Below are 25,807 nucleotides of genomic sequence, written 5' to 3'. Positions count from 1 at the left end.
TCACATTGGATTCAGTCGGGTTTTAATAGCACTTGAAACAATGCATAAACAATTTCTAGTATCTAATCTAATCTGTTTATTTATATTTTCAGAATTTTGAATTAAAAAAAAATTCAAATTCAACCTTTTATGAATATGAATTTGCAGGCCGCATAGTGCTTTATTCTTAAAGCTTCACGTGTTTCACAAATGAAAACAATAGAAACAATAGAAACATCCGTTGTGAGGATGGATTTTTTTTAGAATAAAGGAGTTTTTTAAACTTTAGAGCCACGACTGCTGTGTTTTCTGTCTTCACACTTTAAGAGAAGGACTTCTCATATTTGTTGTTTCTGAATATTTCCTGCGCGCATTGCACGGTTCAGACAGTCACATTAGATCAACGCTAACTTCATTCAAATTCAGTGACAACTGAAGACGAAACGACTCTAACACACTCACACACCGCGCGAGCTCAGGCGTGGCTTAGAAGAAGAAACACCGTTGCACACGCACGCGCGCAAATAGAGAGGGGAGGGTCTCCGCGCGCTCATCTCTCAGTTTCATTGACTCCATGTGAAACTCTGCTCAGCTCAGGTTTTCACTCTGTTTTCTGTTTTTAACATTCAAACTCTCTCGTCTTAGTTCTTCTTTCGTACTGCACGTGTTTGCCCGAATAAGAACACACAAGTCTCGTGCGAAGCCGGTCCACGCACGAGACTCTTTAGGAGACTTGGGGAGCAACAGGAGGATTTACGCACGAGCGAGACCCGCGGGGAATAATAAAGTGGATTTAACGGAGACGTCTTTCACGCGCTGCGGTTCTCCTGAGTCTGTCAGCCCCTGGACCTGTCTGACCCGGGATAACAGCTGTCTGACCCGGGGTAGGCTTTCTGCTGTCTGAGCGGTACAGTAAGCGAAATGTGGACCGTTTATACAGTGAATGACTGATAGAGCTGACGAAGAATCAAACAATGCTGAGGAGTCAGGCTGAAAAAAATATTTCTTTGTTAACGGTTCAATGAGTCTGTAAATAAACTGGTAATAATGGCAGCAGTCGGTAAAGTCATAACTCTTCATATGACCCAAAAGTTTGGGGGTCCTCGACATTGGAAACTTGACAACAGTGTGTTTGAATGTCTGGGACCATTACTTATAGTTTTTAACTAGCTGTTATTAAGCTCATGTTTATTTAGAAAAGCGTAACTTTGTACTTTACTCTGTAAGAGCAACCACAGCCCAGCATGATTCAAACAGGCTAAAATAAGCAAATTAAGATGAATAAACAAATCCAGAGAAACAAAAGCACAATGAAAAATAGATTTTGCAGTTTTCCAATTTTGGAAAATCGACTTGATTGAATTTTTTTGTTCACTTTTAGACAGGAAGAAAGATTGGCAGCACTCTCACTCACTCTTTCTCCTGCTGTATAGATTAGGAAACAGCCAGATGACAGTTAGTTGAGCTTTGCATATGGGCTGGAAGCAGGGGGAAACTCATAGCCAGAGCAGACAGCAGAAACACTTAGATTTTTTGCACTGATGGAAAAGTAGATGTAACTTTTCTTTAATTTAACCTGAACAAATTAAGTGATTTCCTCTGCTTTCAGTCTGTGGTTGGATATAAGCAACCACTTGCTGTGGTTTTTTATAAAACCAGACACCAGAGTACTTCACAAGGGTGTGTCTCCTAAGTAACTCTGAGACTGTCTGACAGTAGATATATATCAGCATGGGGGTTTTTTTTGGTTTAATCATCCGGTTATCTCATGTCTAGACTCAGTGAAACATTTAAACATCAAAAACTCATCCTTTAATTAGAGTGCATTTTGTTATTTACATATGCCAAAACTCAGGCTGACATACTTAGCGTGCTAATAGTCTGTGTACTGTGGTGTTAAGTAAAGTGATGCATGCTCGAATTAAACATACTTTGTTCTCATCTAAGGTATTGATTGATTAACTGCTCATGAATTAAGTAAATTGAAGCTGATTTTATTATTTTTTTAATACATTTTCTGTTATTTGTTGGGAAATTACAACAACAAACAAGTCATTTGAAGTGAGTGAGAGGATGAACCTGTGCAATTTCCCCTTTTTTCAATAAAGTCCAGTTAAATGAATTACTGATGTCCTACAGTGGAAACGCTGGTAATAACCTCACACTTGTGGAATGCCACATTTTGGGCAATCGTCACATAAATCCCACTCAGACACAACTAAACTGTGAAAAGAAAAATCTGGGAAAAATCTAAAGGAAACTTTAAAGATTTGCTTCAATGACCAACTGTGTAGCGATAAAATGTAAATTGCCGTACTCATTCAGCATAACCTCTGTTTTCTTCTCGCAGTTTGCCCTCCATCATGAAGGTCTCCGCGGCCAGTGTGTCTGCACTGGTCATGGTCTTAGTTCAGACCCTGGTTCCTCCTGCTGCAGGATACAGTCTGGATCAGGACCACAGTCTGGAGTTTAAAGGCCCGCCTTCCTCCATGTTCGGATACTCAGTCCTGCTGTATCGCCACAACACAGAGAGCTGGTCTGGATCACTACTAGTATTCACATTATTGGTCTACTAACAACTCACCAGCCCCCTCCAACCCTAACCCTGACTTTTGATCTGTTTATCTACTACTGATTGTCCACTGATGTGCCGTTGCTCATCGTAAACTACATTTCAAAGAATGCTACATGCTAGTACCTCACTCATGCAGTTTAAATTGTAAAATAACTCACAGCTGTTTTTACAGTCTTATTCTAATTGATTTAATTGCCATAGTAACGCTCCGTAAGCTGCCATCTTCACACAGTATCACTTTGTGTGTGTGTGCCCACACCAGTTAGCCAGTTCTTGCCAATGAGAGCAGCTCTTTGATGCTTCACACACAGATGCGATTTAGATACTTGAGACAAAGACAAAACCAGTGCTAAATGCCTCTCTTTCCCTCTTTTAGGTTAGTAGTTGGAGCGCCAGTCGCAAACACATCCTCCGATCATTCAGTGTCTCCAGGAGCTGTTCTCCGCTGCAGCATCGCTGCTGCTGGACCCCGGAAATGCCACCACATGACTGCTGGTGTGTGTTTTTGTCAGCCTTTGCGTTTAGTCTTTTCCCCCTGCGTTACTCCAGCTGTTGATGGAGATGAAACTCAGATGAGAGATGCAAGTTCAGCCAAAACATCCTTTATTGTGCTAGTGTTATAAACACATATATTTAATAAGTGGATGTACTGTAGATGCTATATAAGGTGAGTGAAGGTGATATGCTGACAGTCAACCATGTATCCATGTGTATGCAGATGTGTCTTGGTGTGGAAAGACGTGTGAAGCCGAGCAAGATCACCAGTGGATGGGAGTCAGTTTATCCAGACAACCTGAAAAGGAAGGGGGACACATCCTGGTAACGCACACACACTCTCTCTGTGCTACTTAGGTTTTTCCCCCATGTTATTGATGCTCAATGAGCGACACTAAACACGTTTTTCTTAGTTTTATCATCTTCGTTGGTTCAGCAGTTTCCTCAACATGATCGTTGTTGTGACTTTGGTGTTCTTGGTGGACTTTCTGAAACACCATTTGGACATAAAACACGTGGCCTGTGGCAGTTCTGTCAGACAAACCTCGAGTTTTAACAAAATGCTGTTCACCATTCTGGGTGAAGAGTGGTTTTTACAGTGTGGCTGTTCAGAAAGGCTGTAAACTTTTGGTATTTCCAGTGAGGTAGGGCAGCATGCCATAAAACAGACACCATCTAAAAGACTGCAAATGCCAGCAGATAAGAGTTCGCAGTGCTTAACATTTCAGGGCTAGCGATGGTTGGTGGTGTGCTTTGAAGGCATGGTGCACATCATATAATTATATAAAAAAGGTATTTTTTAACAATTTTTATGGAAATCCCTTTTAGTGCTGGTTATGTAAAATAACTTCGCTGTATCATTCAGCATTTCAGAGGAGCCATTGTGCTGTTAGGTTTGTTTGATGCTGGGAAAGTGGTAGGTAGTCAGACTAGATTAGTAACATTACCAATGATGTCCACAATTCAGCGCTCACTGAGCTATTAGCAGATCCTGCACACTTAGGGATGTGTCTCTTTTTTATTATAGTGACAAATGAATATCCTTTGCACTCCCTGTTTTACTCTATTATGATTCACAACATGAAGCAAAAAGAGGGAGTTAGAGAACTCAGAGAAACTAATCCAAGGTGCAGGGTCACTGTAGAGAAACCGTCAACGCACGTTAGAACAGTATCATAAACAAACTCAGAGGTTATGGACTCTTATTTTTTTAAACAAAAATCCATTTTACATCCAGCTTTATGACAAAGAGTCAGCAGTCATTAAACAGCAGGTCAGTCACTTAGAAAGCCTGAAACATTTGCACAACAGACAGCAACATTTGAAAAGCCTGAAGGCATTTCTGTTACACACAATGGAGGCAGTGATGTGATTGAGAAAGTATTTACAGCACCAAATGTCTCCTCACCGTGATCGTCTGTGTAGCACAGGGGGGGAAAGAAGCAAAGAAACATACAGGAAAATGATAATGTTCAACACACACACACACACAGTTTTTGTTACAGTGACTTAGGTCATGGGAACAACAACACTTTGCTGCCAACGTGTGACTTAGTAATGAGTGCATGTCACATGTTGTTTGTGTGTGTGTGTTTGTGTGTTTTCAGGCCTGTGGTCACCGCTGGAAGAACGTCTTCTACTCAAAGAAAGATGGTCAGAACAACAAGCTTCCGAATGGGGTGTGTTATCGTTTTGGCAGCGACATGAAAACTTACAAGGCTATGACCCCCTGTTACAGAGGTACACACACACGCACACATGCTGCTCTAATGGTTACACTTATTCCTCTCTTCCTACTAGAGAGAACAACTTTTTGACCTAGCAACCTTTTGTAGAACAGGGTAAAGAACTACAAATTACATGATGTCAATAAAGGTCACAAACATACAGTTGTCATAGTAAAACGAAACTCACCTGCTGACATTTCTGTGGTTTTACATATCAGGACATAATACAAATAAAGTGGCACGTCTTAAAATTACACAGTGATATTAATTATTTAACAGCTATTAAGTCAAAACAGACACAGTCCTGATTTTATAGGAATTCAGAAGGTAATTAAGAGCCAGATGCATCAGACGTCGGCAGTTTGCTGGTCTGGAGCTTTGAGGTGTGTGTTAACACAATGCTCAGGAGAAAAGACATCACAATGATTTTAGAGAAGCTGCCCATCAGTCAGGGAAGGGTTCATTTATTATTACACTGAGAGAGTTTATTCACAAGTGGAAAACATTCATGACAGCTGTCAGACTTCCCAGGAGTGGACGTTCCAGCAAATGCACTCCAAGGTCAGACTGTGCAATGCTCAAAGAAATTACAAAAAACACTAAGAGCTACATGTCAGACTATGCAGGCCTCAGTTAGTATGTTAAAAGTTCATAACAGTGCAATTAAAAAAAGACTGAACAAGGATGACTTATTTGGAGGGAGAGAAAATGAGACAGTGCTGAGTTTGGCAAAAACAAACAGCATTTCAGCCCAAACACGTCGTAAGAGTATTCTAGAGTCAAACGTGTGGACCTCTGTCCTATATTTAAAGCCTGTACCAAACTGGATCATGTAGTGTCCCAAACGCAACAGAAATCTGCAGCTTCATGGCTGACAGAGGAGAAGAATCATAGTGTTACAATATCCAAATGTTCAAACCTCAAGCCGCCTGAAACGCTGTAGCAGGACTTTAAGAGAGCTGTGCATGAACAGCCGCCCCAAACCTCAATGAAGGGAAACATCTTATAAAGCAGAGTGAGACAAAAAGACTCATGAAGTCTTTTTTACTTAGTTTTTCACACACTGCTTCTGCATTTTGTCTTCATTTTTTGTTAAATAAGTAATGTGACAGTCCAGTATGTTGTGTTATTGTACATCTCAGGTTATACGTACCCAATTTTAACATCTGGTAAGGACTATTTTTTATTTTGCTTGTTATTTTTAAATAATGTCCTGATATGTAAAACCATGACCGTGACTGTAGCGATATGAATGTGTGTGCATGTGAAACCAGCAGCTGTTCAGCTGCAGAGGGATTTATTCGTTTGTTCACCTTCACCTTTTGACATGCCTGTGTGTCTCCTACAGACCACCAAAGGAAGTTTGGGGAGGATTATGGATCATGTCAGGCGGGTATTTCCAACTTCCTGACAGAGGTTAGTAACATAAGCAACACGCTTTGTTAAAATCGTGTCATCCCCGTTTCCTCTTGCAGACTGAATGTGGTCCATCCATGTTTTAAAAAGCCATCTGCTCTCCTCTTGCTGCTCCTCAGGCTATGAAAATGTATAAATTCAAGTTTTTTTTTAAAAAAAAGAGCAAAACTGTGACATGATCAAATCAGAAGTACAATTTTAAAGCAACATAAGAGTCAATCTAAGATATTCAGCTATACATATAATGCAGCTTAAATAAAGTCATCACATTATAATATAGAGGCTCTCTCTTTCTCAGGATCTGGTCATCATGGGGGCACCAGGGACATCTTACTGGACTGGTTCAGTTCTGGTCTATAACAGCACCAGCGGGAAGATTTCAGCCTACCTCGATAATGACAACACTGAAGCCGTCAAATTTGGAAGCTACCTGGGTACGTAGTCCACGCGGCCCTCCACCAGCACTGCTGATGTTAGCCCGCTTCCAGAATACAGCTGTTACCTACCGGTGTTGTGCTTTCACCACAAGCCTCATCAGAGAGAGTCGGTCTGTGCTTCTGTCCCTTCCTTTAAACACAATTCTCCTTCTGCGGCTTGGATTGACAAAATGTGAAGGTGAAGCTCTTTGATTGCTGTTCACTCACATGCTGTAGCCACCATGTGGGGGTAAAAAGTCTCACGCCCAAAAGGAGATTCACTGACAGGTGTTCACATAAAGCTGATGTTGGTCAGAAGACTACCTTAGTTCCTGTTCATGCAAACATTTCCTGCCACTTCACACCAACGCCGCTGAACACCGGGATTCATTCCTTGCTGTGAGACTCAAACAAAGGAAATGTTCTGTGCTTTGTTAAATATAGTCTGATCTGGTCTATAAGAGACAAACCTATACAGATTTAAGGATAAGTTTTAAATAAAAAAAAGCAAGAAGAAGCAGCTTCCAGGATATGCTATCACTAGTACAGCTGCTCATGGCTATGCTGTGTGCTGTGGAGACATCATAACAGGTCACACAGAGGTAGCACTTTTTCTGTCTGTGAATATGATACTCACCTTAGTTTCACTTCAGTGTCCAACTTAATTTTAGTTACAGCTACTGTCATAGATTTCCTTCCATCATTTATGGAGCTTTCACAGAGACGTGAATAATAGAAACAAAAACATTGAGAAGACTCTATCTGGTCATTATTTTACTGTACCTGTTAAAATGATTCCTCCTTACTACCAATAAGAAAACACCATTAAATTAAACTAACAATTAAAGCATTTTTGGCTTTAAGAGAGAGGAACACTGGCTTTTTCTCTTTCTCTTGTGAGATCTGAAGTTGGTGTAAACAGCTTTAGCAAAGGAAGTGGCCAAACAGCAAAAGCTGATTAAAACACAAACCGTAGTTTAGTGTGAGTTCACTTAACCTGCACATTCATTAAAATGTCGAACTAGCTTTGCTAAAGTCAATAAAAGTATTCCAGGTGGAAGTTAAATTTGGAAATGTAAGTAAGTTGATATAAACAGACTTTATGCGTTCAGTATTTTGCTTCCCGGGAGAACCAAGTTTAAGCTTTGTTAAGTATTTGGGGACAAACACGTAGCTTTGGTTTCAACGTCATCTGGTTATATGTGTTTTGGGCCCTATATATATATATATATATATATATATATATATATATATATATTAGGGGTGCAACGATACACAAAATTCACGGTTCGGTTCGGTTCGATACTTTGGTGTCACGGTTCGATAATTTTTCGATACAAAAAAATGTTCATGCCTTTTTAATTTGTCATTTATTAAAATTATAAATATATATTTTAACTCAAAAGTACAGTTTTTAAATTTAACCCTAACCCTTGTGTGTGTTTTTTATTTTGACAGCGAATGCGCACCTGCGGACCACTTATGTGCAGCCCTGGTTATTTAGCTCGTCATTGCAGCCACAGAAATTCTTTTGTCCATGAAACCATAAAGCTGCACTTTCTTTTTGCCTTATAGTCTGATTTGTCATAACTTCTCCGTTTTGTGGTAAGCTTTTCTTTGGCTGTCACTTCTTCACCCTGACCTGTCTTATTTGGCTCAGAAGAAATGAAATATATATCCTCCTGCTTTTACACACGCACTCACATAAGCTCAGCGATTCTCTGCGCGATCAACCTCTCACATGTTTAAGCTGCGGGAGATTTCACTTGTCATGTTTGCATAGTAAGCTAACGATTAATAAGACGATGTCAGAGGAATTGGTGCACAAATTATCATCACTCACAGATCAGTGCTGTCGCTCTCTATACACAGTTCGCGCGATTGCAAAGTGAAAGCAAAAAAACAAGCGCAAATTCAAACGCGATTGCAATATGTCACATATTGACAGTGGCTCACCGATGCCAATGACATAATTACCCAGCTACATTTCTGAAAGAATGCAAAAGCATTGACATATATTTTTCCTTCCTACAATAGCCCGACGGGCAGGGCAGAGATAGATTTTGGTAGCCCGACTGAAAAAATTGCTAGCCCCAGGACGTCGGGCTAGCGATATTGCAAGCCCTGTATCTGATTGAGGAATCACTCATCTTTGGAAAAGAGAGTTTATTACAGAGAAATGTCTCTTTCCAAAATAAAAGCTATACTATCCGCTTCTTCCGGGCTATATTCTCAGCAGCATAAGGAGAATCATGTGCTAACAGCTGTCTAAATGACTCGGCTAAAGTTAGTAGCATGCTTGTTGTTTTTGTCTTTGCACTAGGATGATGTCGGCGTAAATGTGCAGTCATATTCGTTGTGTTCCCACTAGTGCTTTCAGGTTAATCTCGTTGAAATGACCTTAACGCCACAACACAGCAAATCTCCGTTAACGAGCTACCCCTGATAGCCCCGTGCATGGGGCACGTTAACGAGTTAACTGCGCTAACACACTAGTTCCCACCCATGTAATTGAGCATTGAATGAGGGTGGGGGAGGTCCATGTTGCAAGAAGAGCTTAACTTCTGTCTCGCTAGCTTGCCCTGCGCTCTTCCTTCTGACGATGCTGTCTGTGTTGAGCGCTCAGTGAATCTGCGTTTGACTACTCCGCCTAGGCTGCACTGTCGACCCTAGGCGGAGTAGTCGAACGCAGATTCACTGAGCGCTCAACACAGACAGCATCGTCAGAAGGAAAGTTGATAAAATAAATTACAAATTTTGTATTGTTCGATACATATGCGTACCGAACCGAAAGCACTGTATCGAACGGTTCAATATCGATACGAATATCGTTGCACCCCTAATATATATGTATATATATATATATATATATATATATATATATATATATATATATATATACAGTGTGCTCTCATCCTCATAATCATAAACGACAGAGATAACCACGCTGTCGCCACCCATTGGTTTGCAGAGTCTCGTTTTAAAGTCTTGATTTTGCATTTTGGCGCTAAATTATCGGCACGCCACGTTATCTGACTTAAAGCAAACATTGTCACTGCTGATAGCTGCAGGAACTAAAAAAAGCTCACGGCTTCACAGTGAACATGTTTTTGGAGAAACTGAGAACTTGCCCTGTGGAGTTTTCTTGTATAAAAAAAGTGTGCATAGCCCAAACGTTATTTTATTTATTGATTGTTCTTTATTGTAAAATATTTGCAAAGCAAATTTAAAGTCTAATTATTACATTGATGTTGGCTTAATAACTTGAGTGCCTTTGCTGGTAGACTCCTCCTTTTGTTTGTGCCTCTTAGATCAGCAGACTTATCCAAAAACATTGGCAGGAATACGTGTCATGACACCTGCATGTACACATTTACATCCCGTGTTGATGCATTGTTTTGCACTTTGTAGCATCATTCCTGTATGGCACAGACATGTATGGTTAGTTTATCTTGTTATTCTGAATATGTGCCTTATACCGCCGAATCACTATACTTTATTAATCCTTGAGCAATTTAGGTGTGTATATAGTCTGATGACGAAAACTTAAACACACACACACTCGCACACAAGATTATATACAAATATACAATATAAGTTACGCATGTTGAAACTGACAGGTGAAACAACTGAAAACGGAGATCATAACATCGCATTTGCATTTGCAGGGGGTGATTAGATGAACATAGTAAATACAAAAATCAAAGGAACTGAGATCTATATATTTTTCTAATAACATATAGATCTTAATCTGTAAGGATGTTGGTGCAGATTGGCCCATGTGTTAAGGAGGATAAAGGGTACATATAGACATGGCATAAGTCATATTTATTCGTGTTTTCATTTAAGAAACCAAGAGAAAAAACTTCGAAAAAACTATACGAACGCATTTTAGCATATGCATCACCTCTCAGCGTTCATGAGAAACAGGAAGCCAAGCAGAGAGGTGCTATGTTCTGAAAACTGTAGGTGAAAGCATCTTCAAGGTTCTCACGGGACGTAAAAACCACAATTACCAGTGGTGAGGAGCTGCTGAAATGACAATTATACAAGCTCAGACTGCAAAATGGTTTCTTCTCACTTATGATGGGGGTAGAAACTTTACTGAGTTTTGTCTTTAGGCCACTGGTGTATGTGGCTATGTGTGTGTGTGTGTGTACACAGGAAACAGTTTCAGGAACTTTTTTTTTTTTAAGCCTGTGGTTGTTTTTGACTTTTTCGTGTCTGTGCATTGCCACACACAAATGGTTTACCTCAGTATAGATCGACCACATGCCAAACCTGATCTGAAACCTTAACCAATAAATCAAATTTTCACCACTGCTGGTAAAATTGTGTCAACCAACAGACTAGTTTCTACCTTATTTTGCTGTTTCAGGTTGATGTACACTTTGTAAACAGTTTTTATACAGTGTTAATAATATGAATGACATAAGGATTTATTTATTTACACTGAGAAGCAGAAGATTAGCTTAGCATTTAAGTCTATAAATGGGGTAGGAGCTAGCTGAGGTCTATTCACAAGTAAAAGAAATATCCAGTTTTCTCTAAAGATCCATACTGAAAACATTTTAGTCAGGAAGCACAGTATCTGGTAAAAGTTTTCAACTGGGAAGTCCAGCAGCCACCTGTGCGGTGGAAATACGTAACAACATAGGTTAGCTGTGAACACAGGCTTGTGCCAAATGAATGAGCAGAGCTCTAATGGTTCCTTCCCTGCTTCACAAGACATTTCCTGAATCGGTTGCTCTAGAATCACTTACCAAGTGAATGTGTACTTGTACAAGTGTACTTGTGAATTATGTGACATGCCTGCATACTCGTGTGGATCCTTGTGCCCACAGCTACACCTCAGTCATGTGAAAAAGCGCCACACTGTGCAAATAGCAGTTTAAGTAAAAGGACAGAATTGTTATTATCAGGCAGAGTATGACAAACATAAGAATATCAACATTTTTTAAACTTAGTGGAGTATTAATATTAAAGTAAACTTCACCCAGGCACTCTCTCTCTGTGTTAGCCCTGTGTCAGACTGGTGACCTGTAGCTGGGATAGGCTCTAGCCCCACCGCGACTCTGATAAGGATAAGCAGATGAGAATGAATGGAAACTTTACCCAAATTAAAGTTTACCTAAATTAATCATGTGCCATGCTGTTGTTCAGGCTATTCTGTTGGAGCTGGTCACTTCCTGAGTCCTGCAAGTGTGGAGGTGGTGGGTGGAGCTCCACAATACAATCAGAAGGGAAAGGTAAGACCTACCTGACTTGCAAGGGCTGCACCGCCAGCCTTCGGCGCATCTTTGGTGCAGTGATGTAAAGATTTCTTAATTGTGTTATGTACAGCAGATGTGATGTTAAATTCAGTGACTGTGTGTATACACTGTGCAGGTCTTCATCTTTACAGTAGACAACAGTGTGCTACAGATTGTCGCCCAAGTCTCTGGAAAAGAGGTATGAAGCTCCTTAGCATTAATGCTCCCCATTCAAAGCAACCGCCTGCTTAGCACTTAGCTCATGTCTTTGTGTAGCTGGGATCCTACTTCGGCTCCAGTGTTTGTGCGGTGGACCTAAATGCCGATGGATTGTCAGACCTGTTGGTCGGTGCTCCGATGGCAACGGGCAACGTGAGAGAAGAAGGGAGAGTCCATGTGTACATCAACCAGGGGCAGGTAGGCAGGAACACTGAGCATGGTATTATTTTACTGTGATGCTCTGATGTGTTGATTGTTTCTGCTGTCGATCCTAATTTCACAGTTCCATACATCCATGTATAACGAGTAAAACTTTCCCTGAAGAGATGAAAACATCTGATTTATGTGATGCTATGAGGACGGGTCTTTGTGAATTAAAAATAAAAGAACCTGATCGTGAACACAGACTTTATTTTCTTTCTTTCTTTACACTTTCTGAGATGACCTGTTAACGTGTCCTGTGTCCTTTCTCAGGCAAAGCTAGAGGAGCAGTTTCAGTTGACTGGCAGCAACGCCTACGCCGCCCGATTTGGAGAGAGCATCGCAGACCTGGGAGACCTGGATGACGATGGTTACCCTGGTAGGGATCACACGCCGACTGATCTAGAAGTTGTTGTTTTTTTTTTTATTGGAGCAAGCTTTGGTATACACAACACTGCTGATACTACTACAACCAGAAGTTCTGAATATGTGACAGTTAATGCTAGAAGTTTATAAAATCTTCCTTCTTATGCTTCTGAAGACTACTTCTCCTATAAATACTTTTAGTATTAAAAATACATTAAAGGAAATATATATACCAGTAAAAATAAAGATAAATCCTGATGGCTGTACTATTGCAAAATGTAAATATCCCCTTAACTGTCTTAGTGCAAAAAACGTGAAGTCTAAGTAACTGTTGCTTCAGATACTACTAGTCCCACTGCTAATATTACTGCTGGTGAACCTGCCTGCAAGTACTATAACTATTCCTAGTACTACAAATAACAGAAGATTTTGTACTGCAAATAAGTACTATACTTAAACGACTCCTGCTTTTACTGTTTCTGCTCTAGCTACTGCTAACAGCACATGCTCTGCCGTTGCTTCAGTAGCTGTCACAGTAGCACAAAAACCCACAGTGAGCAGCTGTGGGTTCACTTGTGTGCTCCAGGGCACCTTGAGAGTGGTAATTAGAGAGCTGCTCTCTTTACTTTCTGCACAGATCTACTGCATTAGAACAAACATTAGAAATGCTACTACATTACTTAACTGGCTGTTGAGCTACATAACAGAAAAACATGCATGTAGTGATGATGTATTTTAGGTGCCTTACAAGCCAACCAACTACTTGAGACTTCCTGATAAGTAACACAACGCCCTAACACATACATCAAGACCCCTACCTTCTGTGTGTTTGTGTGTGTCTGTGTGTGTGTTTGTACGTGTGTGTGTTTGTGAGAGGGGTGGAGGGTGTTATTATGTTCATTAAACGTTAATGACATACTGTTGTTGCTCTGTAACTGAACATGCCCTCTAATCTGCCACAGCTAGATAAAAGGGTGTGTGTGTACCCATGGTCTGGGGACACACTGTATCTGTTCACTAACACACACACACACACTCACACGGTGGACCCACCTAACTTTTGGAGAAAAAAGGAAAAGTTATAGTCATGAAATTTTACTATGAAGACTGATTTCAAGTTTAGCGTTACAGTAAACTTGGAAATATTGTAAGGCAAGAAATAAATGTAAATCAGTGTGCTGATGGCTGAAACAATGGAAGTATCTCTGACTGCATTAGTGTGTCCATGACCTCAATATTTTAAGGATACTTTAGTTAAATATTAAAAGACCATACTAGTGTTTACTCATGTTTATATACTCTTGCATACTTTTATCCATCTGAAAAAACAAGAAAGGACAAAAATTACCCTGTGAATTTAAAAATTAGTTTGTTAAAACGTGTGAAAATTTTATGTAAAAAGTCACAAGAACCAACGACTACTTTGAAGAAAAGAAATCAAAGATGAGGTTAGGCTGAAACAGTGCTGTGAAAAACAATTTGTCCCATCCTAAAGATAACCAGAGTAAATACAAATGCAGATTTTAAAATATGGTTCATTTCACAGCCTGACAACGATCGGTTACATGCAGGAAGTCCAGCTCTGGTTAAACCAAACCCAAAAAGTACAAAACGAGGCTTTTTGGAGTGGCCAAGCCAAAATCTGGACTCAAATCTGATTGAGATGCTTTGGCTGTTCGTGCTTCAAAACCCTGCAGTGTATTCTGAATAAATCTGACACTTTGAGGTTCTGCAAAGAAGAGTGGATCGAAATTCCACCACATTGATGTGAAAGACTCATTGCCAATTGCTTGACTGCAGTTCTTGCTGCCAAGGGTGGCACACCCAGTTATAAGGCTTAGGGAGCAATTACTTGTTCACATAAAGTAAGTTTGGATAAATTTTTTCCTTTATTAAATTAAATCCTAATTTATGTTAAAAACAAACTATATTTTAGGTTTATTCAGGTTTTCTCTGACTAATATTACAATCTCTTTGATGATCTGAAAAAGTTAAGTACAAAAGTGTAAAAATAAAAAAGACAGAAATCAGGAAGGGGATGAACACTTTTTCATGGCACTGTAGGTTGGTGACAAGTGAAAACAAGAATCCTTTCAAGTATATAAATACAAAATTGTGTGTGTGTGTGTGTGTGTGTGTGTGTGTGTGTATAGATGTGGTGATTGGTGCTCCACATGAAGACGACCTTAAAGGAGCTGTGTACATCTACAACGGCAGAAAAGAGGGCATCTCATCAACTCCATCCCAGGTACAAACTGAGCAAAAACCTCCAGGGCTGAAAAAGAGAAAAACTGCAGGTTCTCAAATGAAACAAGATATGAATGTCCCAATTTTACAACAGAAGTAAACATGTTTTCAGCTTGGTACAAAACAAGGTTTTGTTCTCTAAATGTAATTCCCCCAAGATGTATCTGGGCAAATTGTTATATAACTCCCCTGTTTAATTTAGAGAATAACGTGTATGTGGGGGACTTACCTGTCTTTAAGTGACAGGCAAGGGCTATAATGAGGATGACGTGCAGGTAAAAATGTCACTTACTTACTTTTTACTTACCAGTGCAATAACACGTCTAACAAAAATGCAAAATCTGACCTGATCCCCTTGCAGTCATAGCTCAAAGAGAGATTCATAAATAATTAAATACAATAGATAAAAAAATAGAAGAGAAAAGTAGCACAGATCCAAGAGTTAAAGCTATGAATTTGGACAAATCAAACCAAGACAAGTGATCTATTCTTTCTTTAAGACTGAGATCAGTAAAAAATCAGAAAAGATATTAACAGAATAATAACCAGTGTGGGAGTTATACTAATGATAAATTCCCCCCAAAGTATAAGAATATTACGAGACATTTTTTGGCCTTTTTAATAGCACAGAGGAGAATAGACGGGAAAACAGACACAGAAATGGATTAGGGGAAGAAATGCAGCAAAGAGCCACTGGCTGCTATATTTGGCCTTTTGGCATACTTGCCTGCACATGCTTACATTAGTACTTATATCCTCCTGTGCTTTTAAGTAATATCATTACACCAGCTTTCATGGTATATATGGTTCATATATAAATACAGGCCATTTACCATTTACCATGGTATACCTAACATTGTGCTTTCAGAGGATTACTGGATTCACCCTTGGCCATGACCTCAGGATGTTCGGGCAGTCGCTGAGCTCTGGCATTGACATTGACGATAACGGTTACAAGGGTAAACAATTCTGTGCCAAAACTTCTGCCATATTTGTTTCATTAGATCGTTTTAAGCAGGCTGAACCCGCTCTGTCTCTGCAGATGTGGCAGTTGGTGCGTTCCTTTCTGACTCAGCCGTGGTTCTCAGGTAAGTCGTCACTGAAGCTTCCTGTTGAAACTTTACCCAAAAAGACTCCATCTGTAGTTACCGTCTTCTCATAGTAGTGAACAGGAATGTTTTTTTAATGTATGTAGTGTGCAAGAGAACCAAAAGTGTCCCAACATCTGTGGAAAATAAGGTGAAAATAACAAAATCCTCCTGCTTTATTTGTTTTCAGTTGTTTTCAGTGATTCATAAACCCCAGTCTGCATGCTGTGATAATTTCTCTGACTGTGTGCTTGTGCTGCAGGACCCGTCCAGTGATTCAAGTGAACGCGTCTTTGATCCTGCCGGAGCAGATCGACGATCGGATGGCGCTGTGCCGAGAGCTCAAGCATCCAGCTCCCTGCTTTAACGTTACCATCTGCTTCAGTGTCCAGTCCAGACATTTCAGGGGGCACATAGGTACTGCCCTAATTGCACCTCTTTAGTGTATTATCTGTTAATTTATAAAATTTAAAAGCTACCTATGTTTAAAAGTAAACACCAATCAAGCACATCATTAGAGTCAGTGACAGCAGGTGGATGTTACTCACCGAAACACTCCACAGCAGCAACCGTCCCCAGTGGCACCCAAAGCCTAAGCAGAGAAATCCAAATGTCCCCTCTCCCCAGCCACCTCCCCCAGCTCATCCAGGGAAACGTCGAGGGTTTCCCAGCCCAGCTGAGAGATATAAACTGTACATTAATCTCTGGCTCTCTTCCGCAGCGTGTCTTTAGTCCCCACACCCCCAACTGGTCACAGCAAATGCTTGCCACACCCTGAGCCTGGTTCTACTGGAGGTTTCTTCCTGTTAAAAAGGATTTTTTCCTTCCCACTGTCGCCAAGTGCATCTGATAGCTGGGGTTTTCTCTTTATTATTGTAGAGTCTTTACCTTACAGTTTTTAAATTAATAATTGTGCAGCATGCCCTAGGGCTACCCCTGGGCCTCCTCCTGGAAGAACATGCCTGCAACACCTCTCCCGGGAGGCGCTGAGGAGGCCTCTTAGTCAAATGTCCAATCCACCTCAACTGCCTCCTTTCAGTGTGGAGGAGAAGCAGCTCTACTCTGAGCCACTGTCGAGTGCCTGAATTCCTGACCTTATCTTTAAGGGAGAGGCCAGTCTCATTTTCGTCACGTCTCCTTCACTGTGCAGCCCTTGTGACCATTGGTGAGGGTGGGGACATAGATTAACTGGTAAATTGACAGCTTTGCTTTTCCACTCATCTGAACATCTCATAAAAGAATGTAGTGGTCAGCTTTATGTAATCGGTCAGCCAAAGCTGCAGAGTCACACTCCTACTGTCCTTATCGTAAAATACATAAATGCAACCTTCCAGCCGTTTTCTCTTTCTCCCTCTATCCTCTTCTACAACAGCAATGTGTCTAATTGCAGTTTCAGTGCTGGGATTGGATGATAGCTTCTCCAAATGGCAACATTTGTTTTGCATAAAGTGTACAGCCTGATTTTTGAAGGTTGTTTCTCTCTTCTCTTTTTCAGATCTTCAATATAATCTGACCTCTGACCTCCTCCATAAACCGTCCTTCCCACCTCGGTTCTATTTCCACGGTAACGGATCGTCCAATATCACAAATGAGCGTGTACGAGCACGACAGGGGCATCTCACTTGTGTGGCCCATGTGGCTTACCAAAGGGTAATATACTCACCCACTGTCTATTTTGGTCATATTAACATATGATGCACTGATTGGATTAACAGCAGTGATGCTAAAATGTTCATCTTTCCTCCTCTGAACCCTTTTTCTTTCCTCCAACAGAAAGATGTGAGGGACATTTTTACTCCGGTTCAGTTTGTGGTTTCTTACAGTCTCAGGGAGACAAACAGCCGCAGAGCCTCTTCCACATCCTTCCCTCCGTTAAAACCCATTCTGCAGCGGAGCGCAGGACACCGCAACACCATCACCAGCCAGGTATCAAGCTAACGTACAAAGACCCAGCAAATAACAGCTAGAACAGCCCATCATGCACACAGTAATCAATATCTATATTTATAAATCTGCTCTAAATAAAAATGAAAAATTTCTACTTGCAGTTACAACACAATGAATTAGCTTAATCAGCTATAAAAGCATAGACGCATAGGTTTAGCATACTGCTAAACTAACACATTAAGCCATCTGCAAATTATTATTTTTTATCTTTGTTCGACCTTTGTGTATCAACAAACTTTGTGTATCGCCTATCCAGATGTGCTTTCAGCTGCATCTCAGCACATTAACACCCTCCTGCTGTGTGCGTCCCCCACATGTTGCTCACACTCATAAAGCAGTGCAGGAACAGTTTACAAGTAGGAATTCACAGGTGGAGTTAGTCATCAGAGGGTTTTTATTGAACCTCTCAAGTTGTTTGATGTTATTTGTCAGTGCGCCCCAGGGCAGCTGTGGCTACAATGTAGCTTGCCGTCACCAGTGTGTGAATGTGTGTGTGAATGGGTGAATGACTGAATGTAGTGTAAAGCGCTTTGGGGTCCTTAAGGACTGAGTAAAGCGCTATACAAATGCAGGCCATTTACCATTTATCACTGAAGTAACACGATCGAAATGTTTATTTATTCTCACGGCTGCCGCTAACCCGCTGCTTCTTTTCTTTCTCTCAGACTCGTTTTGCTCGTTCCTGCTCCCTGGTGAACTGTTCGACAAACATGCAGCTGTCAGCTCATCTAGTGCTCCCACAGTAAGATCTCTCACACACACACACTGCAGGGAGCTGTGTGTGAATGACAAAAAAAAACAACAACAGGGAAACAACCGGAATATACGTGGAAAAAAAAGGAAGAAAAAAGGATATCAAGCTGTTGTGTTTGCATATTTTTGTGTAGAGAATGAATGTGTGCTGTATGCTGTTGTAATTAGTAAGTGCCAGAGTTGCTGGTTATATTCAGCTTCACACTTTGGGCTCCTGAGATCAAACTGTAAAAATCTGCAAGTTAAAACCAAAAAAGAAATCAAAAGTATTTCAACAGTAGAGAAAGTTTGATTCTGAGCGATGCTTGTTGTTTGTCGTGTTTGTCTTCAGTCAGCAGGAGTACTTTGCGCTGGGATCCGGGCAGACTATCATGTTGAAAGCCTCACTGCTGAACTCTGGAGATGACGCCTTCCTGCCACGACTGACGCTACGGTTGCCCAGCAACATCCACTACATTAAAGTACTGCAAAATGTGAGTCAGACTTTCAGATACCCTCTCTACTTTTAAGATTTGGCTTAAATGTTTCCTTTTTAACAAAGCTTATAGTAAGGGCTGGATCAGGTGACCCTGAATACTCCCTTAGTTAAATTCCAATAGGTTTAGGGAGGGGTTCCCATAATGCACCAAGTGTTTTTCTTTACACACCTCACCTCTCTCACTCTTTATGTGTTTATACACAATTTTGCATCGGTTACTAATTTTAATCTCTTATGCCTGGTTTCTTCCTGTTAAAGGGGAGTTTTTCCTTCCCACTGTCGCCAAGTCTGATTTCTTGTTCTGATTGTTCGGTTTTCTCTCTATTACTGTAGGGTCTTTACCTCACAAAGAGCCTTGAGGCAACCATTGTTGTGATTTGAAGCTATATAAATAAAACTAAACTGAATCAATAGATAAAATGGTGTGTAGCTTGTGTGTTTCAGGGTCATTTTCAGGGCTGTTTTTAGGGCAGAAAAACATACCTACCGTCATGTATGTACTCCTAAATGGTCCTGGCTGAGTGAGCTGCCAGAGGTGGATGCTGATTGGGTAAAATGAGAAAAAAGTGCCATCATTCTTAGAAAAACAGAACTCTATTTGAGAACCTACATGAAGATGAACAGCAGACTGCTGCTCTCTTAGATAGTGTCATCAGCAACCATAGGCAGATACAATGGACAGCAGTATGTTTCATGGCTGGTCTTACAGTTAAAACTGCTGTGTAAACAGGTAGTCACACAACTGTTAAATGATCATTGTCAAAATTATAATACATAACAAAACCAAAACAAGTCTGCTTCTCTTCAACCAGGAGGACAATGTGGTCAGATGTGATGTCACACAGGAAGTCAACGCTACAACAGTGGGTGTTGACTGCAGTGTGACCAGCTTCCTCCTTCCAGCGCACACCCAGGTAAGCCCGAGCTAATTGGAGGTAATCACACACTGATCACTTACTAAAATTATGAGGAACCTGAATGTCGTACTCCAGCCAGCTATTATGGGTCCTCAACTTCCTGTGGTCCACATATCAAAGGTCAAAGCGGGTTCTTGTGCTTTCAGTTCTCTATTTTTCCTCGACTTATCTGTTTAAAATATTGCAAAACGATCTGGTGAAACGGACCGCAGCTGAGTAGAGATTCCTGTATTGTGTAAAAAAGTTCTAGCAGCAAAAATCATAAAGAAGGAAGATGTTAAGTAATGTTTTTTTCTTGTAGCTGAATATCAGCTTTCTGTTGGATGTCAACCAGAACAGCACACCTGGACAAAACCTCATTCACGTCAACACCAGCAGGTAAATCTCCTCCGCTCACCTCATCATTTTTCTGAGGTGAGTGGGCACCTCACCTATGACAGTAAAGCAAACAAATGTATGAAGATAAAGTGTTATTGAAAAAGGAGTATGCAGAATGCAGGTTAATGTGAACATTTAAGAAGAAGAAGAAACAATAATGAATATGAAATAGCTTTATAGACTTTTAAACCTTGAATCAAACCATCAGGGAGTAAAAATATGTGAAATTTATTTTCTCTGCAGTGATAACTATGAGAGGAGGGAATATCTCCATGACAACTCCATCAGCCTCACCCTTCCTCTCAAATATGGAGTCAATGTGAACATCCACGGGTGAGCTCACCTTGTTGTGCATTACTATTATTTGCTTTGTCAAAGGCTTTTTTGGGGTGTTTTTTTTAACCATGTCAGTGAAATTCATGTGAACAACATTTTTTCCTCAGAGTGCAGAAATAAAGGATATCTTTAACTCCGGAGAACTAATCCCAATGCTTTCTGTCTGCCTGTTTACAGTTTTGTGACTCCCTCCTCTTTTGAAGTTAGAGATGAAGACTTGATTTCCACTAACTGCTATTCAGAAAGCTTCAATTACACATACAAGGTAGGTCAGCCTGATTCAGAGGGTTTTTTTTTTCATATCAGACAGGATGCAAACACACTTCTGGATGCTTTAAATACCAAACAAGCAAAACAGTAACAGATGGAGCTCATTGAGGTTAAATTTAACATTTGACTTTGGTAGACTTGTACACATTTGCAGACAGTTTGATTTATGTGTATGTCTGCCTGTATGTATGTTATAGTAATACTAAAAATATTGAGTGTGTTCTGTTAAAACATGTCACTGAGCTGAGGCAGTATAACATTATAATACGATATTTTCCAATTTTTTTCCATTTTATCCTGATTAAACAACAGAGAGCACATAAATGATACTGTTTATGTCAAAATTTGATTTTGTGACCAGGACAATAAAAAGCTACTTTCGGCTGCTCCCATATTCACAAGGGATCGTCACACAGTGCAGCTCTGTGTATTTTATTTAGGCAGATTTTTAATGCCGGATCTTCTCGTGAGAGCAAACAATGATCTTTTTTTAAGCAAATTTAAACCACTACACCATGACAAGCTTTATTGCTGATCACAAACGCAAAGTTTAAAGAGAACTAGAAAAATTTGCATTTCCTGCAAAAATGCTGTGTGGATGCTGTAACGCTGAAGCTGTCTGCTAAAAATAGCCGAAAAAGCTGAAAAGTAGCAAAACATTGTAATAACTTTGCAGAAGCATAAGAACTTAGCAAAAATGTAATTACTTAGCAGAACTGCAATAACGTAAAGAAAACATAATATTGGCAGAAATACAATAACATAGCAGAACTTAGCAGAAATATTGTAAATATTATATATATAAATATATTTAAAAAAACTATATAAATATGACATATTATATGTGTACTGGCAGCACGGTGGCATAATGGTTAGCACCGATGCCAAGAAGAAGAGCAAGAAGGTCCTGAGTTTGACTCCACCATCTCCACCCACACACACACACAACCCTGATAAGCGGAAAAGGATGGATGGACTTATGTACTGAGTTTATGAAGAGTTAGATGTGTCAAGGTGGGATGTTGTGACACACAGAAGTGTCACGACATTAGTTGCATGACCAAACTTATTTATTTAAGAATGTAGGTCAGCAAATGAGGAAACACAGAGATCACGGTGCGAGTTCTGTGTGTCACGGCACTTTCAACAGCATATAGTCAAAGAAAATGGAATAGAAGAATGACTAGTTTGGCCAAAATAAAAAATATATGCAGCTGTCCAAAAATACAATTTCATATGTGAAGCTAAAACTTCACAGCAAGTCCAATTTCATCAACACTGGTTGGAGAGTTTAGGAAAGTGGTCATCTGTAAGTTGGTCATTTCTGGTTTCAATTAGGAACCTTTGGTCTTAGTAGTAGTAGCACATCATAAAACTGGAGCCAATCAACAATTTTTTAGCAACTCTTTAAAGGGAAGTGTTCAGAACCAAACAGGAAGTTGTTGCTATGTTTGTGCTCATTTGGTTTACTTTCACTGGTGCGCACACATCAAAAGGTGAAAAAGCGCAAGGTAAATAAACAGGGCTCTTGATATGAACACGTCCTTGCCTTAGAGAGTCTCAGCATCTTGTTCCATCTCCTTGCAGGTGTTAAACTCCGGTCCCAGCAGGTCAGTCGACACTGTGGTTGAAATTGCGCTGCCGAAGATCCTCACACCTTACCGTCACAGGCTGTTGCAAGTGGTCGATTGGCAGGTACATCAACACAAACATCGGCAGTGGGTTTGACACTTAGGTTCTGTGTGATTTCTCATGTGTCATGGCTGGAATTGAGGTGAAACAAGCCAAGAGCGTGAGAAAAGTTATTCGTAAATGGTGACAGAACAGACCGTACTAACACATGAATTCTCTCTGCAGTCGTCTCAAGGCGTGTGTTACATCAGTGACACAACTGTTTCAGTCATCGACGACTGCAACGCCCCTCAAGCTTCCTTCATCAAACAACTCATCTTCTTCTTTTCGCCCACCTCCACCCGTAGAATGGTACTCAAACACAGACACACACACACATAAAATGTAGTCTCTCAGATATAGCTTATGCAAGGGTGCAAACTTTAATTTTGTTCTCTATGTTCAGTTTTGTGGCCGCACCGATAAGGCTTGTGAGTGGTTAGTGTGTCGCCTTGGTAATTTGGAGGCGGGGAGAGAGGTCACCATCCAACTGGAAGCCAACCTGAATCCTGCCGTACTACGGCAAGCTCCGGTAACACACTCGCACGCAGGCGACTGATTTCACTGCATTTTGCCAGAGTTTCTGGTCCCTGATGCCTTTCTCTGTGTCTCAGGGTCGCCATGGGATCATGATCCTGGAAAGCATGGCAGTGATGTCATCACCTAAACAAGATAATAACACCATCCTGATCCAGGATCATCCTGTAGCACAGGTAAAACTCCCCTGCAGCCAATCAGAACACACTGCTGTGTGATCCGAGAGTCTGGGCTTCACAGTTGCCGTGGTGCAGCAATGTTAAAGATGTATGTTGCACATTTCCAGGTATTGGTGGAAGCAGTTTTTACCCAGAAACCCTCAGCGATGGTGAAAATCTTCATTGTCGTTGTCAGTTTAGCCGTGGGGTTAACAATCCTGGCAGCTCTCATCTGGTGTCTGTGGAAGGTACTCAATTTTTGTCTTTCAACATAAACTCATTTTTGTGACAATTCTCCCAGCAATAACTGGTGTATTTTAACAATCTACCATCTTGTAAAATATCATGGCTCAGTTCTGCGGTACTGACCAACCACATTATGTTACAGTTTAATGTTTGCAGTTGATACACAGGCTTCACCTTTTCTTCTTCTCTTTGTCCGTCAGGCTGGATTCTTCAAGAGAGAATTACATCATAAGGAGGATGAGTTCAACAGAGACAGCTGGGACTTCGTTCCCAAGCACAGCAAAAGAGAAAGCACTACCTAACCCAGATTGTTCTCTCTGCCCGTGATCTGACCCCAAGGTGGAGTTCACATTGTACCTATGAAAGAGTGTTCATCATGCCTCGGTCTTACTGCAGCACTGTGAACGTCATCGGTCAGTGAAATCCGCCTATGCTCCGAGGGTTTGAGTCTAACACGTGACAGTGAACGCCTCCTGAATCTGACTGTGACCTTTTAAACTATTTTGCCGACATGCTTTCACAAAAAGGAACCAGAGAAATCCAAAGACCTGAAAGAAAAAAGACTGCAGCGTTCGATGGATAGAGGATTAATTAAAAGGAAAGTGAACCGGAAGTCATCAAATCTGAACCAATTGGAAAGCCTCGGAGCTTCCTGGGATTAATGACCTTCATTTTGACTCTTCTTTTTAGGAGAAAACAAAACAAAGAACATCACTTTCTATGATCTCAGGTGATTTAAACTTTGCCTCTGATTGGCTCGTAGCTCTGGGAAACCTTCCTTTTGTCTGTGTAACTTATTTTCTGAATTTTGTTCACCTGCTGACCAACACACACACACACACAAACACACAAAGAGCTAACTCACTGGCAGTGCTGCATCATTTGACGCCTGTGGCACACACTGGATGTCGTCCAGCTGGAGGAAGAAGGTGATGGCTGCTGGGATTTGCTGGTAACAGGGGTGATCACTCCGTTTTTTGGCTCCCACTATTTGTTTTGGGATGTGTCTCCTCTGCTTAAACCAGCAAATTTTTATGGCACAATCAGCTCATCTGATGCAAATCCACACATTTTTGTTTTGCACAAAGTTAGTTCACTGAGCCAGCAATGTTGACCACTGGCTGGATACTCCAACGTGGAGGACATGATCAGCTTATTAGCGCTATCTGTTTTTACCTACCCTTTTGCTTTTGCAAACTGCTTCACAATAGAGGAACCTGAGGGCAGTTTTGATGTAGGATTAATAGAAATTTCAGGGCAGAGGATTGAAAAATGAGCAGAATGCAGGATCTTTCTACAGTGAATCCTCCACTGTGCTGCCTCCTGGTGCTATGGTTCCTTAACCTTCCCGTGAGCCTGATTTCACACTTGTTTACAGTTTCTCTGACGCTTTGGAAGCCATTCAGGGAAGAAGAAAACAGGAAGCCATGCTGGTATGTGGAGGGAAAAACAATGAAAACAATGTACAGCCAGATCAGCACAAGTGCACCACGCAGGGCAGCTAGAAATGAGCATTTCTCCTCCACTCCTCCTCCTTTTGGGCCCAGGAGGGTCAAACACACAGAATCAAACATAATGAGGCATGAAGGCTCTTTTAATGTGGTAACAATCACAATGTGATGCCCATGAAAAAGTTTGTCCTGTGGGAGTTCTTTAAATTAAAATTAATACAAATAAAACAAGAGAGGAAAAAAACATAAACGTGATGCATTTTAAATAAAGCACATTTAAGGTTAACCACTCCTACCAGTGTGAGGTAGGTGGGAGGCCTAATGATCTTCTGAACAAACACATCACAAACACTAAGTAAACATGTTTGATGTGGTCAGTTTTCTCAGTCATACTTCCTAAAATTGACACCTGGGCTTTTTAAACTGATAACTTGTTGGATCAAGTAATACATTAAAAAAAAAAAAAAGCATTGTGTTAACGGTCTCCATTTAGACTGTTCACTTAGCTGCTGCCCTCCACTCCGGTGTGTGTTTAATACAAATGCACCTCACAGATTCACACAGAGTGTTTTAATATTTTAATAAGTGACTTTGATGTTCTTATGTGAAGTTGTTCTGCACTGGAGAGTCTCACTGCTTTTAGCAACACTTTTCTATTAAAATAAAGGATTTTCTATTTAAACA

General features: G+C 40.6%; 1 protein-coding gene across 2 annotated transcripts; it reads left to right on the top strand.

The window, feature by feature from the left end:
- The first annotated feature begins 563 nt into the window (after window positions 1-563).
- itga4 (integrin alpha 4) lies at window positions 564-25,807 on the top strand. 2 transcript variants are annotated; one of them, XM_085435620.1, is made up of 29 exons: window positions 564-863; window positions 2,330-2,515; window positions 2,931-3,049; window positions 3,273-3,373; window positions 4,657-4,789; window positions 6,125-6,192; window positions 6,491-6,626; window positions 11,772-11,857; window positions 11,997-12,059; window positions 12,137-12,277; window positions 12,554-12,659; window positions 14,800-14,894; window positions 15,762-15,852; window positions 15,936-15,981; window positions 16,244-16,398; window positions 17,477-17,631; window positions 17,755-17,907; window positions 18,594-18,670; window positions 19,013-19,154; window positions 19,972-20,073; window positions 20,378-20,454; window positions 20,698-20,787; window positions 20,968-21,055; window positions 22,648-22,755; window positions 22,918-23,043; window positions 23,138-23,263; window positions 23,346-23,444; window positions 23,555-23,674; window positions 23,873-25,807. In XM_085435620.1, exons 2-29 carry the CDS (start codon window positions 2,343-2,345, stop codon window positions 23,972-23,974), a joined length of 3,078 nt encoding a protein of 1,025 aa, XP_085291746.1. In that variant the 5' UTR covers window positions 564-863; window positions 2,330-2,342; the 3' UTR covers window positions 23,975-25,807. The 2 variants fall into 2 exon arrangements, with proteins under 2 accessions (XP_085291746.1, XP_085291747.1); XM_085435621.1 differs by lacking the exon at window positions 564-863 and having other exon boundaries at window positions 2,270-2,515.

Source organism: Copadichromis virginalis, linkage group LG16, assembly GCF_057382275.1.
Source record: "Copadichromis virginalis isolate Kocher_CV1m ecotype Utaka linkage group LG16, C_Virginalis_male_GT1.1, whole genome shotgun sequence".
NCBI classification, from domain to species: Eukaryota; Metazoa; Chordata; class Actinopteri; order Cichliformes; family Cichlidae; genus Copadichromis; species Copadichromis virginalis.
Note: the sequence above shows the minus strand (reverse complement) of the source record. Positions and strands in the feature narration are given on the sequence as shown.

Bases quoted from the DNA above. Each gene is read 5' to 3' on its own strand.
- itga4 (XM_085435620.1), top strand. From the start codon at position 2,343: ATGAAGGTCTCCGCGGCCAGTGTGTCTGCACTGGTCATGGTCTTAGTT. The intron at 6,193-6,490 runs GTTAGTAACATA...TCTCTTTCTCAG, and splicing joins TTTCCAACTTCCTGACAGAG to GATCTGGTCATCATGGGGGC. The intron at 23,044-23,137 runs GTACTCAAACAC...CTCTATGTTCAG, and splicing joins CCACCTCCACCCGTAGAATG to TTTTGTGGCCGCACCGATAA.